The sequence below is a fragment of the Ranitomeya imitator genome, chromosome 3 (assembly GCF_032444005.1).
Source record: "Ranitomeya imitator isolate aRanImi1 chromosome 3, aRanImi1.pri, whole genome shotgun sequence".
Classification (NCBI taxonomy): Eukaryota; Metazoa; Chordata; class Amphibia; order Anura; family Dendrobatidae; genus Ranitomeya; species Ranitomeya imitator.
In genome coordinates, this window is record NC_091284.1 from 481981767 (window position 1) to 482000128 (window position 18362).

Sequence of the window (18362 nt, forward strand, 5' to 3'; positions counted from 1 at the left end):
TGCAAAATTTGCTCTGAATCGTCTTGTGTGACACGACCGTACGACTGTCCCATACGACTTCTACATCGCAAATACGTCATGAAATTATCGCTCCAGCGCCGTACATCGTGAAGTGTGACCGCAGTGGAGCGATAATTAAGCGACGATGTAACGTCACAAATCGTGCCGTCGTAGCGATCAAAATTGCACTGTGTGACGGTACCCTTAGATGCTGCTGTCAATAGTGACTACATCATTATAAATGGTTAACAGTGTGTGGGGGCTTCTTCTTTGTCACAATTGGTGCACTCAGATCATGATTTTGTTGTACTGATGTTTGCCATGGCTATTCATGACCAAATAGTGGCCTTAGAGTCTGACAGCTGTAGTAATCTGTTTAGAAGTTAGCAACATTTAGGTGGTAAAAAAACACATTTTTATTTCTGTCATACCACTTTGCATTAATTCCTGTAAAGCACCTGAAGGGTTAATAAACTACCTGACAGCAGTTTTCAATATGTTTAGGGGTGCTGTTTTTAAAATGGTATCACGTTTGGGGGTTTCCCAATATATGAGACCCCTAAAGTCACTTCAAACATGGATAAGTCCCTAAAAAAATAAATTTTGTAAATTTCTTTGAAAAAATGAAAAATTGTTGCTACATTTTTAAACCTCCTAAAATGCTAACAAAATAAAATAACATTTTACAAATGGTGCTGATGTAAAGCAGACATGTGGGAAATGTTATTTATTAATGGTTTGCTGTTGTATGACTATCTGGATTAAAGGGATAATCATTCAAATTTAGAAAATTGCTAATTTTTTAACATTTTTCTAAAATTTTTGATATTTTTTATAAATAAACACAATAAATGTTGAAATAAATTTACCATTATCATAAAGTATAATGTGTCACGAAAAAACAATCTCAAAATCACTAGGATTTGTTGATGCGTTGCAGAGTTATTACCACATAAAGTGACACTGGTCAGATTTCAAAAATTTGGCTCGGTCACTAAGGGGTTAAATAATATGCCTTGAGATCACAGTCACTCAGCTCAAGAGTTATGGACAGCTATCCAGATCGAGTTTGAGCAATGGCTGTCTCCACTGAACCTGGAGCCAGGGAGGATTGTGTGCGATAAAGGTGTGAACCTGGTAGAGGCCCTATGCCGGGGCAACCTCACACACATGCCTTGCATGGCTCATGTCCTCATCCTGGTAGAACAGCAATTTCTCCTCCACTATCCAGGCCTGGATGCGCTGCTGCAGTAAGCATGGTCGCTGTGTGCTCACTTCCGCCATTTGCACCCCATGGGTCATCGATTTGCATTGCTACAGAGGTCTTTTGGGCTACTGGTTAACCAGCTAATATGTGATGTGCTGACACAGTGGTATTCCACTCTGCACATATTGCAGTGAATGTGGCAGCAACAGGGAGCCCTGGAGCAGTATGTAATTTTGCATCGCCTGGGCCAACGCAGTACGGACATGGTGCAAGTTGTGGAGGTCACAAATGAAGAACCCTCTGCACCCTGCTGTATAGTTTCAAAATGGCTACTAAGATGGTTTATAACATTAAGTTAATAAGCTGATTGAGTGTGGTTTTGGGCACCTTGAGTGGTTCAGTTTTTAGAATGGTGTCACTTTGGCCAGTTTCACATGTCAGTGGCTCCAGTACGTGAGGTGACAGTTTCCTCACGTACCGGAAATACTGACTCACGTAGACATATTAAAATCAATGTGTCTCTGCACATGTCAGCGTGTTTTCACGGACCGTGTGTCTGTTTAGAAAACACGGAGACATGTCAGTGCACGTATTACATGGACCCATTAAAGTCAATGGGTCCTTGTAAAACACGTACCGCACACGGATGTTGTCCGTGTGCAGTCCGTGTGCCGTGCAGGAGACAGCGCTACTGTAAGCGCTGTCCTCCCCGCATGTGGTGCTGAAGCCCTATTCATTTCTTCTCTCTAGCAGCGTTCGCTGGAAAGAAGGAATGAATAATCTTTTTTTTTTAATTTATTTTTGTTTTTAGAATAAAGTTGCCGGTAATCTGCCCCCTCCCACCCCCTGTGCGCCCGCCCGCTGGCATTAAAATACTTACTCAGATCCCTCGGCGCTTGCATCCTCTCAGCGTCGCTGCTTGTCCTGTATGAGCGGTCACGTGGTGCCACACATTACAGTGATGAATATGCGGCTCCACCTCCCATAGGGGTGGAGCCGCATATTCATTACTGTAATAAGCGGCACCACGTGACCGCTCATACAGGAAGAGCTGCGACGCTGAGAGGATGCAAGCGCCGAGGGAGCTGGGTAAGTATTTGACGTCACCGCTATGCTTTCCGGCTGGCGCTCACAGTGCAGAGAAGCACAGCGCCGGGGGACAGACACCGGAATGTAAGTATGTAGTGTTTTTTTTTTTTTTACGTTTACGCTAGTAACCAGGGTAAACATTGGGTTACTAAGCACGGCCCTGCGCTTAGTAACCCGATGTTTACCCTGGTTACCAGTGAAGACATCGCTGAATCGGCGTCACACATGCCGATTCAGCGATGTCTGCGGGAGTCCAGCGACGAAATAAAGTTCTGAACTTTCTGCTCCGACCAACGATGGCACAGCAGGATCCTGATTGCTGCTGCCTGTCAAACTCAACGATATCGCTAGCCAGGATGCTGCAACGTCACGGATCGCTAGCGATATCGTTCAGTGTGACGGTACCTTAAGTGACACTGACACGTGCCTGGAGTGGTTGCTCCTATTGCAATAGTGCAGTCAGTGCCGCTGAGGAAAAAAAGCAAGAGCCGTTATGGTTAAAATAGATGTTCTACTACTAGGACAATCCCCTTCCCTTACCCCAGATAAAATAAGAACACATATATTTACCTCCGGTGCCGGCTGTATTCCAGCGATGTTAGCACTCACTCTCCTGGGTTTTCATGAGGCTGTTGTTAAGTCATACGAGTTCTGCTTCACTATGCCCTCCTTCGGACATATATCAAGAGGTGGTGAGAGAGCAGCAGTAGCTCTGACTTCCTGTTGATGTTTGATATGTCTGAAGGTGGGGGCAGCGAACCGGCACTGATTGGATGCAGGATTAACACGTGATGTAACAACCTCACGCAAGCACCAGGACAGTGAGTTCTGACACCGCTGGAATGGCATCGGTGCCGGAGGTGAGTATAGGTATTTTTTTTTTTAACAGGGCAAACACTCAGATTGAGATGGATTGTCCTAGTAATGAACAATCTCTTTAAACGAGTGCCTTCAGGTCATGGAGAACTGGGTTTTACTAGCTTTTGTGGCAACTGTCTATAAATATTGTACATTTGCAAGCCTGTAAATACAAACTTATAAAGTCACCTTTTCAATGACAGGTCAAACAGACACGATGACATTGAATTTGGAGGCCATTTTAAAAAAGCAGACAATGCCAAAGACATTGATGTGCTTTGCAAATGTTAGAGATACAAGGTTGCCAATATAATACATTACCATACTTGAAGGGCATATTTCATGATGTATTACATATGCGCTATACAAAAATAGCATCTCTTTGGGAGACAGCAAATTCATGTTCAGAAGAAAGAAATGAAATCTCTTGGCTGCATTGATAAGTCTTTTCGCTGGTCATTTTGTATGCAGCTTTCCTGTATTGGCTACATAATGTAATTAACATTGAGGTCTTTGTGGCTCTTTTTGAGAAATTAAATACTATGACTCACTAGGGCATTATCTGAGCAAACCTCTCAGGATAATGACTTAATCTCTGAGATTGCTATCTGGCACCATTCCGACATAGTGAAGAACTAAAAGCCAACCATTAATCTTATTTAGAGTTCTCCTGCAACATTTATCAGACACTGTTATACATCCAAGAAATAAATCCCTTATGTGCAAGCCTAAAGTTAGCAATATTTTAGTATGATGTCTTAGCAAGTCTCGACATTAAAAGATTTTATTTATTAATAAACAGACAGAATAATTTAGTGCTCTTCTGTCAGACAGAATTGTGTAAAGAGATTCTAAAAAAATTTTTTTTTATAATTTACATTGTTGTTCTGTTTTTTTTAAAAGCTGCGATGCTACGGCAAATTCATCATGCTGCCATGATGGATCCCTTATACAAAAGAACTCTAACAGAGTATCGTTTTTTAAAACCAAGAATAAGGGTCCATTAACACAGACCGACTGTCGGCATGATATAACAGCCGATCAGTGAACTATTACCGATCGGCGATTGTTTGAATGCCTATTTATACACACTATTCTGGCACATTAACGCAAACTACATTAGACCACTCAAGACTGCTCATAGTACATAAGCCATAGTTCTCGGCAGTGCGAGTAATGGTTACACAGGACAATGCACCACAGAGAGCGATGATCTTTTGTGCTTCATAAAAGATCATTTCACCTGAAGAACAAGCGATTTTCTGGTTCATCGTGTGGCAGCCTGTTTACATGGCAAGATATTGGCGAAATGAGCATTTTTAACAACACTTGATTATGATTACCTTGAAAATAAATGACCTTTTATGTTACATGTGTGCCAGATTCCTCAGTATAACCCGTTGAGTGCTGATCGTCTGTCATAAGTCCAATCCCAAATCATGTTGTATCCTTCAGTATTTATCAACATTAGCCTAAACTTTGTATAGTTTTAGGCTATGTGCACACGTACAGGTTTTTTCGCTTTTTTTGCGTTTTTTCACGCTAAAACGCTATAAAAACTCATTAAAAACGCATACATTATGCATTCTATCATTTAGAATGCATTCTGCATGTTTTGTGCACATGGATGCATTTTTTCCCGCAAAAAAAACGCATTGCGGTAAAAAAATGAGCATGTTCATTATTTTTGCGGATTTTCTGCGTTTTTCCCGCAATTCTATGCAATTGGGAAAAACGCACAAAAATGCATCAAAAACGCGTCAAAATCGCGGAAAAATCGCGGTAAAAATGCATGCGGATTTCTGGCAGAAATGTCTGGTTTTTGTCAGGAAAATTTCTGCAAGAAATCCTGACGTGTGCACATACCCTTACTGTTTGGTTTATCTAAAGGGGTTGCCCACTACTGCTACTATGTCTATACGTCTCCTTATCCAGGCATGTGAAGCATGTCACTTTCCACCAGGAGAAACATTGCCCCTTAGCTCCTGGTCAGAGGCATCTCATACAGCCATATCAGATCTCATTTTTTAAACCGATGAGGATCAACACCCCAAAACACATATCTGCAAAGTGAGATTCTGGTTTGGCTCATGTAATAAAGGCCCCTTCACATTTAGCGACGCTGCAGCGATACCGACAACGATCCGGATCGCTGCAGCGTCGCTGTTTGGTCGCTGGAGAGCTGTCACACAGACCGCTCTCCAGCGACCAACGATGCCGGTAACCAGGGTAAACATCGGGTAACTAAGCGCAGGGCCGCGCTTAGTAACCCGATGTTTACCCTGGTTACCATCCTAAAAGTAAAAAAAAACAAACACTACATACTTACCTACAGCCGTCTGTCCTCCAGCGCTGCGCTCTGCTTCTCTGCTCTCCTCCTGTACTGTCTGGGAGCCGGAAAGCAGAGCGGTGACGTCACCGCTCTGCTTTCCGGCTCACAGACAGTACAGGAGGAGAGCAGAGCACAGCGCTGGAGGACGGACGGCTGTAGGTAAGTATCTAGTGTTTGTTTTTTTTTACTTTTAGCATGGTAACCAGGGTAAACATCGGGTTACTAAGCTCGGCCCTGCGCTTAGTTACCCGATGTTTACCCTGGTTACCAGTGAAGACATCGCTGGATCGGTGTCACACACGCCGATCCAGCGATGTCTCCAGGGAGTCCAGCGACGAAATAAAGTTCTGGACTTTCTTCAGCGACCAACGATCTCCCAGCAGGGGCCTGATCGTTAGTCGCTGTCACACATAACGATTTCATTAACGATATCGTTGCTACGTCACAAATAGCAACGATATCGTTAACAATATCGTTATGTGTGAAGGTACCTTAAGTCATGTCACAAGGTTAGCTAAGGGGTTGATATTGACTTTTAGGATTGCTATTCCCTTAGGTGACACTAGAGTTCAAAATCTCTTCCTCTCTAAAGAGACAATATCCAGAAAAAATAAAAATACATATTTTCCTGCTTGATCTGCAACATTCCAGCCATGTAAACATTGTATCTACTGTATACTGTGAGTATGTGTTCTGTTATTTGTTTGCTTTTATCTGGAATACTTTAGCAGTTAAGCGGGTGTGGTACAGTAGCGTATAACACCTTTAAGATAAGTTATTTCTTACACATTCCTCATAAGAATTATTATGAGGGTCTGTGTGTCACACAGTGCCTTGGGACTGTGGGCACTAACCAGGATCCTAGAACTAGGGGCGCCCTAGTCTATCCCTGTCCCCTGGATTACTCCTGAAGGTGGAGACTCCGGATTCACGTGCCTTGCTATGCTCCCATATAAACCCTTATCTGTCCCTACCCCACCCAGGGAGGTGGGAAGCCGAAGTGTATAGGATAATGTTGCACAGACAAACAAGGGAAGATGGACAGGAATCACCAAACAACAGAGTGGAATACAGGGGAAGTAAAGGAAGGAGAAACCAAATAGGAGAGGATGAGGATGTGAACACAAACAAAACTCCAAGCAACAAACTCCCCAACAAATCTCCAAGCGCCAACTTCAACCATAAACCTCACCTTCAAACCATGCACTAATATGAACACTGGCAATTACTAAGTGCTAGAGGCGACTATATATTGCAGAGGGGAGTGGCCAACACTGAATAGCTGAGACAATCCAAGTAAGAAAGCTCCAGAAGCTTCTATTGAACAGATCAATTCTTGCACTTCTGGCATGGGAAAAAGCCTGCACTGTTTAATACGATGATGAAGTACTTCTAACAAGTGCAGGAATTTGTGAAATCAGACTCTGCGATCTTCTGGCCCCATCTGTCGCCGTATCCACATGAAACTGTGTGCGCTTCTTATATTCTGTTATTTTTGGCCTATCTGGGCATATTTCGATCAACTAGAAAGTTGTTTGAAAACTTTAATTAAAAAGTGATTTAAAAAATTACATAACAAAGCATATCAGTCAGTTAGTCAGTTATTTTCACCACTGGAGAAAATAAGGGACCTCTGGCCAGCTACAATATATAGATATGATCATGTGCATGTCCACTTTTAATTACATGGGTCCCATTAATGATCCATGTTGTGATTTGGGCCAGTTATCACGTCAGGACATATGCCCCTCTTTTTCCAATGAGCCAGTCTGACCATTGTCATTTTTATGTTATAACATTTCACCGCTTTGATTTAAGATTTGTTTCCCATACAAAACTGGCACTCAGTAAATAACTACCAGTAAGTCCTTGCATTTTAAATGATTTTAGAAGGCAAAATGCAATTCAAGCTTAGCTGATGCAGCACTTGTTAGCTGTAAGAAGCCAACAGATGGCATCTCTTGGAAATGATTACATAACAGCGCACTTAATAAAGTATGAAAGAAGTGTATTCCAGTTACAGGTTGCACCACAGATGTTGGAGAGCTCATTTCATGAAGCTATATATTTCCCCAGCGATAGTAGCTTCTGCAAGATGCAACAGTTTAATTTCTGTACAGATATATAATATATATATAATGCATTACTCTTATAATGAAAAATAACATTAGATTTTTTTTAAGCACATCAGAAGCCATAGGCGCAGAAAAAGCTGTTTGTCGTTTTCCCAGAGTGAATTTTTTACAGGAATCCAGAAGTACAGACTGGCGCATTTTGCAATGTGCAATTTTTTTTTCTAATTTTCTGTAAATAAGGCTTAGATAAGATTGTAAGAAAACAATTAACAAAACTAGTGTCTAAGGGTACCGTCACACTATAACATTTCGATCGCTACGACGGTACGATTCGTGATGTTCCAGCGATATCGTTACGATATCGCTGTGTCTGACACGCAGCAGCGATCAGGGATCCTGCTGAGAATCGTACGTCGTAGCAGATCGTTTAGAACTTTCTTTTATCGCTGGATCTCCCGCTGTCATCGCTAGATCGGTGTGTGTGACACCGATCTAGCGATCTAGCGATGCGATCCAGCGATGCGTTCGCTTGTAACTAGGGTAAACATCGGGTAACTAAGCGCAGGACCGCGCTTAGTTACCCGATGTTTACCCTGGTTACAAGCGTTAAACTAAAAAAAAACAAACAGCACATACTTACATTCTGGTGTCCGTCAGGTCCCTTGCCGTCTGCTTCCCGCACTGTGACTGCCGGCCGTAAAGTGAAAGCAGAGCACAGCGGCTGTGCTTTCACTTTCACTTTACGGCCGGCAGTCACTGAGTGCTGGAAGCAGACGGCAAGGGACCTGACGGACACCAGAATGTAAGTATGTGCTGTTTGTTTTTTTTTAGTTTAACGCTTGTAACCAGGGTAAACATCGGGTAACTAAGCGCAGTCCTGCGCTTAGTTACCCGATGTTTACCCTGGTTACCCAGGGACCTCGGCATCGTTGGTTGCTGGAGAGCTGTCTGTGTGACAGCTCCCCAGCGACCACACTACGATTTACCTACGATCACGGCCAGGTCATATCGCTGGTCGTGATCGTAGGTAAATCGTATAGTGTGACGGTACCTTAATGCTATATGCCTATAGCCAGCAAGGGGCGGACACTTCGGTGCCACACAGTGAGGCATACCCGGATCCTTGGGTAGGTCCACTCCTTACTGTAATGGCGTCCACAAAACCTTACACTGTTGAAAGCTATGGTAGAGCAGACAGCCATGGAATTTCTGCTGTACAACCCTGTATTTAGGAGATCACAGTTCACTTTAGGCTAGTGGCCTACAGAACGGTTATGGCATGCATGAGAAATCAGCAACCTGGTACAGGTGGCATGATGACGTCATTGCATTGTTCAGCCACCACTGGGATGCTAGGTATTTGAGGAAGATCTTGGCTGGTGGACTCAATGCAATCTGGAGGTAGGTATTTTTTCTTAACGTAGACCCTTTTAGGTATACGAGGAGCCATATTATTTTGAGGAGCTTTTGGTTTGTAATTTTCTTTTTAAGGGGAACACAATTATGATTATTGTGAGGCACTCAGAAGAAGTTATTAATAATTATTATTATGAATTTTTGGCAACATAATTGCTTGTTAAGTTAGCACTGAAGGGAAATTATGACTCTATATGGGGCACTCGGGCAACGTTACTTATTCCTGGGGACTAAGGGCATAATTATATTTTATTATTACATGATTTTATTAGGGACACTTAAGACATCGAAATCATATAGGGGAATTGGGGAATTTTTGTTTTATTAGCATTCTTAGCAACGTACCTATGGGGGATTATAAGCTATACAGGGGCTCTATTATCTTGGGGACCCTATCAATTTAGTATTTTTGTTTTCAGGCATATTCTCTCTGTAACATTATTTTTAGGGAAATTATAGTAATGTAATAGCACCAATATTTCGTCTGAGAGCATTGTTGCAAACCGCAAATGCAGTAATATGGGGAAGCATCAAGCCAGAATTGGAGGTAGAAGCATGATGGGATATTTGTGCAGATTAGGAATAGGTGGGGGTGTTCAAAATGTAAGTAGTCAAATCTGTGTGTGTTCAAAATCTGCAGCCAAGTCGTAGCAAGAAGTCGTCATCGCGGTCTGGACCAGATGGAAAAGATTTAGTTATAAGGAAAAGATACAAAAAAGACTCTTCAGAATAAAAAGCACCACCATGTCCTAAAGGGTCTTCCTTTTGGAAACTTTGGCGAGGACGAACACGTCTAAAAGATGTCATGTGAACATTCCCTGGGTGGGGTGGGGTTGTTCTCTACTTGGATAACCCCTTCTCAATTACTATATTCCTTCATGTAAAATAATAACAGTCTATACTCACCTCCGGTGCCATTCCAGTGATGATGGCGCTAGGTCTCTCAGGGATCATGTGACATTATCATGCCATGTGAGCCCCACAGTCAATCCGAAGCCGCTAATAGGCCTTTTCACTCTCACTTCTTTCAGAAGTCAAATCTGACATCTAAAAGAAGTGTGATTTCCTGCTGCTTTCTGACTTCCTCTGAATTTCAGTTAAGTCCCAAGGAAGTGAGAGTGAATCGGCCCACTAGCGGATGCTGATTGGCTGCAGGACTCATGGGATATTAGAATGATGCATGAGCCCTGGGAGACCCAGTGCCAACATTGGAGGTGAGTACAGGTTGTTATTTTAACTGGGTGAATACAGTAATTGAGAAAAGGTTGTCGGAGTAATGGACAACCCCTTTAAAAGGTTTGTGTACACAATGTTTTTTTTTTCTCACCAATAGCTGCAAAGAAATTGCAATTTTTGCATGTAAATTTGGCATTGCACCTAAGCCACATTTATTTCAGTGCACAAACCTGAATATAAGGTACATGATAATAAAAGTGATCATCTTCTTGGGTCTCTGACTCATTTCCGAGGCTATGACCCCAATACACACTGTTGGTAATACTTGTCAAAGCTTATTCATGAACACGCCGTAACTAATGGCTCCTGACTATGATTAACTATCCACTTGTGAAAATAAGCTGAGTTGATCAAGGTTATACATCATCAGTCATTGAAGAAACAGGTGAAGTGGTTTATTCATTAATGGGTACATTAGAATATGCAGTCTCATGGTGCGAGGGAATGTACTCTGCTTTCTGAATACACTACATTCATGTGGATGCACAGGGTTATCATTTTTGCTGCTTTCGTTGGTGTGTTTAATTGCATTGTTTTAGATGAGTTTTGGGCGTTTTTTTTTTTAATTTGTTTAATTTTGTATAGGTTTTTTGAAGTTGTAGAATGAAGTCTGTGGAGTAAAATGTCAGAGAAACGCCATCCCTGGAGATCAGTTGGGCTCCACAAAATGGGTAATTAATCTGTATCCCAAATTAAATGTTACATTGGAGATGTGGCCATTCAATAACGTGTGGCGGTGATATTACTCACAGCTTGAATGAAAGACTGTAGGACAGACTGATGAACAGCGCAGTCCTGCAGAGAAATAGTACTGCATTTTCAGCGCAAAAATATTACAATGGGTGCTGGGCAGAAAACATATTTTATGACGTTCCACTTACGCACTGGTGTAGTCAGGATCCCGTAGGCATACCATTACTGTATTTGTGGTATTCAGTCATTACTGAAACAATTTAGTGCGATGCATATAAAAATCCCACCACTAGGCCTTTCCACATCACAACAAAACAAAGTTGGGTTCCCCGTATTGCAGCATACATATATAGTGTTGACCACTTCACCCCCAGGCAATTTTCCGCTTTTTCTTCCCTTTTTCCAAGAGCCAAAACTTTTTTATATTTCCATCAATATTGCTGTATAAGGGCTTGATTTTTGTAGGACAAGTTGTTCTTTAGAATGACAGCATTCATTTTACCATATAGTGTACTGGAAAACAGGAAACAAAAATTCCAAGTGTGGTGAACTTGCAAAAAAAAAGTGCAATTCGACAACAGTTTTTTTGTCTTTTTATTTACCATGTTCACTATATGGTAAAACTGACCAGGAAATATGATTCTTCAGTTCAGTATGAGTATGCAGATAATGAACATGTATAGTTTTATTTTATTTATTTAAGTGGCAATATGTATGAAATTTTTTTGTTGCTTTTGTCATCATTTTCCGAGACCGTAGCGTTTTCATTTTTTGGGATATGGGGCCGGGTGAGGGCTTATTTTTTGCACCTTGAGCTGATATTTTTACTGATACCATTTTGGGGTGTTTTGATCACCTCTTATTGTATTTTATTGCAATGTTGCGGCTGCTAAAAAATGTAATTCTGGCGTCTTGAAGTTTGTTTTGTTTACTGATCGGATTCATTTATTTTATATTTTGATATTGATTGGACATTTGGGAATGCAGCAAAATCAAAAGTATTTATTTTTATTATTGTTTTCTTTTCAATGGGGCAAAAGTGGAGGTGATTTTAACTTTTTTTTTCATATTTTTAAAAACTTATTTTCTAATTTTGTTTACTGTACTCAATAGTCCCTTAGGAGACTTGAATCTGAGTCTGAGAACGTATGATCACTTGTGGGATACATGGCAGTGCTTCACGATCTCCTTTGAACACTGGCGTTTACAGGAAGATTGTAATGACAGGCACAAGGGGGCATGAGCAGAACCTGGCTGTCATGGCAATCCATCGGCGTCCTGTGATCATGTCAAGGGTGCGTCAATGGGAGCTTGGAATGACAGGGTAAATGTTGCTGTCAGCTGCGCTCCACTCGCAACTATTAATGGCACAAGATGGCTAATGAAATCAGCTGTCATGTGTGGTGACAGATGTGTGCTCAGTGTCTGCATCAAAGGCAGGGACACTACATATGACATAAATATACGTCATAAGTCGTGAAGGGGTTAATGAGCTGTATGCACTCTGGTTGCACTTATATTCATTACAAAAATCCAGGCCATATCCATGGTCAGTGCATAAAAGCGCCATAATGATAAAAGATAGTGATAGTTTGCATATTGCAGCCATGCAGCAATTTCTGTAGAAGAAAGTGAAAACGTAAAATGTGTGCAACCTAAGGGTAAGTTTTTTTTCTACTATAGAAAAGAAGCATGAAATAGGGGCATAGATCCTGATTCCAGTGATGTATCACTTATTGGGCTGCTTGTAACAATATTGATAAAATCCTTATTTTAGTAAACCACACACACCACTCATTGGCAGCATTTTGTTTACACTGTGCATAGGTAGAAAGCTGTCAATTATTGGTAGTGGTGGTGTTCTACAGACCTCATGAATTTGGAGGACTACCTGTCAGCAAGTTCACTAATCTTTTAGTGGTAATGTCCTGCTGATAAAATAGGGATTTTTATCAAAAATAAAGCAAGCAGCTGTCACGCTATGCCTTGGAAATGTGGGTACTTACAAGGTTCCTAGAACTAGGGGCACCCTAGTCTTTCCCTGTCCCCTGGATTACTCCTGAAGGTGGAGACGCCGGGTTCACATGCCTTGCTATGCTCCAATGTCAACCCTAATCTGTTTCCTTCACCACCCAGAGAGGTGGGAAGCCGAAGTGTATAGGATTACATTAACCAGACAAACAAGGGAAGATGGACAGGGATAAATAAAATAATAATCATACAATATACACTCACCAAACAACATAGTGGAACACAGGAGAGTTAAGGAATGAGAAAACAAATAGGAAAGGATGAGGATGTGCACACAAACAAACCTAGAATTGCAGAGAAATCTATGTCATTCCAAAAATTACATGTAACATCCATGGGTTGATCCATTTGAGCATGTTTTGGCCCGTGACTCCTGTGGACTCTTTCAATAGTGATTTAATTTACTATTTTTACAGCAAACATCAGCTAGGCAGTATTGGTCAAGATATCCGGAGTGACAGTTTTTGGCAAATCTCTTATGCTTATTTCCTTACCGCTCTGTGGGAATTGGCGCTAGTGCTCGTGTCAGTGCCTTCTTGAGGAAGGCTCAAGAGATATCTAAAGTGTCTGAGCCCTTTTCGTTGATCAGACATACTGTCTTCATCTAAAAGTGCAGTTTTATCTCTGCCTACCTTCCCTATATCTTGGTAAGCTTTGTAGAAGCTGAGTTTCAGGTGCTTGGCAGCAGAAGAGCTGTGATCAAGAGTCTGCCATGAAGTGGTGTTATTTTTCCACATGGAAAATGTCCGCACTTGTTTATGAGATTTGAACGGTATGGTGATTTGCCACAAATTTTACGTGTCCAAATCTGCAGATAATATCCACAGCAATTCGACCCCTATGGAGTCACTGCAATCCTTAGTGCATAATAAAATATATTGCTTTACAAAGGAGAACTGCAGCTCAATCCTAATCTTTAAATGAGACTTTTCGGGGAAGCATTTTATTCTACAGTTAACCTTGAATTTAAATGAGCTGGCTGTTGTACTGTAATTGTAATGACAAAGGAAAGCACATTAGTTATATTTGGTAAAGTGACATCAGCAGCCAATCTCAATTGAATTTAACAGACAGCAATGGAATTGACCTGTGCTCGTCCATCAGAATCCCTGCCAACATCTAAACATAGCATTTTGTACTGGAGCCAGACAAGTCTCTTTATCCTTTCTCTTAGACAAAATATCAAATAAAAAAAAATACATGGAAATGGTTCTTCTCTCCACAGTGATTCAAAACATACAGGTATCCTCTTCGTATATGTGTAATCAGCTAATATGTATTGCCTGGTGATGTATTGCTGGAATATGGCCATTTTTACTTAAAGACCCTTCCTGTCAGAGTCAGTTTTCATTTTTGTGCTTTCCTTATTTTTTACTACACTGCCAAGAATGATTACTTTTTTATTCTTCTATCAACTTAGCCGTTTTAGAACTTTTTTTCAAGACAAATTGTTGTTTAGAATAACACAATTCTGCCATTGTGTCTATCAGTTTTGTTTTTATGTTGTTCAATATTCATTAAAAATGACCAGGTACCATGACTTTGCAGATCAGTACAATTATAGCAATACCATACCACACTTGTTTTTTGCATTGTATATGCATTTAAAAAATCTGAGCTCAGTAAAAAAAAAAAAAATATATATATTTTCTACATTTTCTGTGACCCATAAATTTTCTTTTCTTTTTCAAAATAGTAGGAGCTGTTCTGCAGCACCCGGTAGCAGCCACTACACATTGAATGGAGCTGAGCATTGTTGCTCCATTCAAAATGTTTATGCTGTAGCAGCAAATAGCTGATAATCAGGGATGCCAGTGTTGGGTCTACTCAGATCTTATATTGATGAGACATTTAGGATATATTATCAGTACTATGTGACCGCATGACCACTTTAACACCTTTCTGACCTCGGACGGGATAGTACGTCCGAGGTCAGATCCCCTGCTTTGATGCAGGGCTCCGCGGTGAGCCCGCATCAAAGCCGGGACATGTCAGCTGTTTTGAACAGCTGACATGTGCCCGCAATAGGAGCGGGCAGAATCGCGCACCTATTAACCCGCACCTATTAACTAGTTAAATGCCGCTGTCAATCGCAGACAGCGGCATTTAACTACCATTTCCGGCCGGGCGGCCGGAAATGACGTCATCGCCGACCCCCGTCACATGATCGGGGGTCGGCGATGCTTCAGAATGGTAACCATAGAGGTCCTTGAGACCTCTATGGTTACTGATCCTCGGCAGCTGTGAGCGCCACCCTGTGGTCGGCGCTCACAGCACACCTGCAATTCTGCTACATAGCAGCGATCTGATGATCGCTGCTATGTAGCAGAGCCGATCGCGTTGTGCCTGCTTCTAGCCTCCCATAGAGGCTATTGAAGCATTGGAAAAGTTAAAAAAAAAAGTTAAAAAAATGTGAAAAAAAATAAAAAAAATATAAAAGTTTAAATCGCCCCCCTTTCGCCCCAATCAAAATAAATGAATAAAAAAAAAAATCAAATCTACACATATTTGGTATCGCCGCGCTCAGAATCGCCCGATCTATCAAATAAAAAAAAGCATTAACCTGATCACTAAACGGCGTAGCGAGAAAAAAATGCGAAACGCCAGAATTACGTTTTTTTGGTCGCCGCGACATTGCATTAAAATGCAATAACGGGCGATCAAAAGAATGTATCAGCACCAAAATGCTATCATTAAAAACGTCATCTCGGCTCGCAAAAAATAAGCCCTCAACTGATCCCAGATCATGAAAAATGGAGACGCTACGGGTATCGGAAAATGGCACAATTTTTTTTTTCTAGCAAAGTTTGGAATTTTTTTTCACCACTTAGATAAAAAATAACCTAGTCATGTTTGGTGTCTATGAACTCGTAATGACCTGGAGAATCATAATGGCAGGTCAGTTTTAGCATTTAGTGAACCTAGCAAAAAAGCCAAACAAAAAACAAGTGTGGCATTGCACTTTTTTTGCAATTTCACCGCACTTGGAATTTTTTTCCCGTTTTCTAGTACACGACATGCTAAAACCAATGATGTCGTTCAAAAGTACAACTCGTCCCGCAAAAACTAAGCCCTCGCATGGCCAAATTGATGGAAATATAAAAAAGTTATGGCTCTGGGAAGGAGGGGAGTGAAAAACGAACACGGAAAAACGAAAAATCCCAAGGTCATGAAGGGGTTAAAGTGTACTTCTCATTAAAGGTGATTTTTAAGAAATTGTACATGCACTGGACCATAAGACGCATCCCAAATTTTCAGAAGGAAAATAGGGAAAAAAAATAATGTGTCAAATGGAGGTCCATCTTACAGTCCAAATTTAGCTTACCTGGGGGATAGGCACAGGTGGAGGAGTGGTCACAGGGGAGCATGGTCTCAAGGGTTGTTCGGTGGTCCAGTCTGGTGCGGTGGCCTCCGGTAAATACCATCCCATGCTGGTGCAGCGTAGCCGAGATCTGATTTTGAGCATGCACCCCCCTGGTGGCCATTTTCCCGGAGGCGCCGCCACACCACAGAGAACGACTGCTGCACCAGCCTGGGAAGGGAGGATGCATCACCCTGCAGTGTTGGACTGGGACCGCCGCCACAGTATTTTGTAAGTATATTCCGACTATACGATGCACCCCAACCCCATTTTCCCCCCAAGTTTTTTTTGTGAAAAAAGTACGTCTTATAGTCTGAAAAATACGGTACTTGTATACATTGTATTTAGTGATGAGCGAAAATACTCGCTACTTGAGATTTCCCGAGCATGCTCGGGTGTCCTCCAATTATTTTTTATTGCTCAGAGTTTTAGTTTTTGTTGCCGCAGCTCAATGATTTACATCTGTTAGCCAGCATAAGTACATGTGGGGATTCCCTAGCAACCAGGCAACCCCCACATGTACTTATGCTGGCTAGCAGATGTAAATCATTCAGTTGCGGCGCTAAAAACAAAAACTCCGAGCACAAAAAATACTCGGAGGACACCCGAGCATGCTCAGGAAATCTCGAGTAACAAGTATATTTGCTCATAACTAGTTGTATTGTTTTTATAAAAAAAAGTTTTATCAACAAGAGACTAAAACTACAGGACTACTTGGCCTGCTGACATATAGTCCAACTACACTCCCATCACTGATTGGCAGCTTTCTGTCTATGCACAGTTTACATGGAAAGCTGCTACTCAGTGATGTGGGTGGGGTTATATGTCGCTTAACATTCAGAGAACTGGTAGATCTGCAGTAGTTAAAATAGTTTTTGTTCAAAACTGCAGCAACCCTTACATCACGCTGCTCTTCAAGGGGTACTAAAATCTTGCCTTTAAAGGAAATCTGTCTGCATTTTTTTCTATGTAATCTGAGGGTAGGGGCTGAAACACTGATTTCAGCTATTTGTCACTTATTTGACAGTGTGCTGTTGTTTCAATACAATGAGTGTTTTTTCAGCAAGAGATTACAGGACTACAGCTCATGTGCATGCTTGTTCAAGTGCATCCCCATAACTGTCAATATATGTCACGGGTGTGTCAGAGGCTGCAGCCAGTTGCACTGCATCTAGCTGCAGAAGGTCTCAGTGGTTGGCTTTGCAGACACCGTCATAGTCCTTCTAACTTTAGGACCCAGTGGCAAACTCCTTCAGCTCTAGTTGACACACCTGGACCGGTGTGTTTATAACTCTCAGCTAGCTGCTGGGAGTAGCCGGTGATGTTTCTATTTCCCTGTTGAGGCTTAAAGTTATAGCAGTCGGCTAACTTCCTCCTTGGTGTTTGGAGGACGTCTGTGTTTCTCTCTGAGTCTTCTCAAGCTACGTGGTCCCCTTGATTGCGTGGAGCCCCTGAGGGTCCAGTCGCCACAGAGGTACTGCCCCTCAGCCAGAGGTGTAGTACCCCACTCTCAGGTAAGGAGGGGGCACTACCCGGTACCCGCACACTAGCAACACCACACCACTCCAGGCCAGGGGATCTGGGCAGACCTTATTTAGGGAGGACCCCATCCCAGGCTGGAGGGGGAACTAGGTAGAGGGTGTGGGTGGAGGAAGTAGATAAAGGTAGAGTGACAGTTGAGAGTGAGGTGTCGTTATGGAAACAGGAGGAGTTAGTTCGTGAGAGGAGTGAAAGGAGTGACGGAGAGGAGCTCATGAGAGAAGGGGTCCTAGGGGCCAGGGAAGTGAAGAATCAACCCGTAGAACCCAAATCCATGCCGACCGTAGTCAGGTAGAGGGACCAGGTCGCAGTGGGGACCGGCCCCAGACTAGTGGAGAGACAGCAGGACTCAACTAGCAAACTGGATGCTGTGGTGTCAGTATGTGCCACAGTCAAATCTATATACATTCACTAAAAAGGCAGCCATAAAGGGTCAAGGAGACCAGTAGGACGTCGCCTGACAGGAACCAGAGGCTGCTGGCTTGGGACACTGTGTGTAAGGCGTAGGGCAAGAGGGTGTGAGCC

At 42.1% G+C, this 18362-nt stretch overlaps 1 protein-coding gene and 1 long non-coding RNA gene across 2 annotated transcripts in view; one reads left to right on the forward strand and one right to left on the reverse strand.

Annotated features, from left to right (window-relative positions):
• Positions 1-18362, forward strand: part of LOC138672166 (uncharacterized) — a 48751-nt gene that overhangs the window by 3404 nt on the left and 26985 nt on the right. The window lies entirely within an intron of this gene.
• The window catches only part of LOC138671482 (uncharacterized), a 36438-nt gene that overhangs the window by 2556 nt on the left and 15520 nt on the right, over positions 1-18362 (reverse strand). The window contains exon 2 of the mRNA XM_069759658.1: positions 8868-9043. Within this exon, the coding sequence (XP_069615759.1) occupies positions 8868-9043 (176 nt within the window). The remainder of the gene's footprint in view (positions 1-8867; positions 9044-18362) is intronic.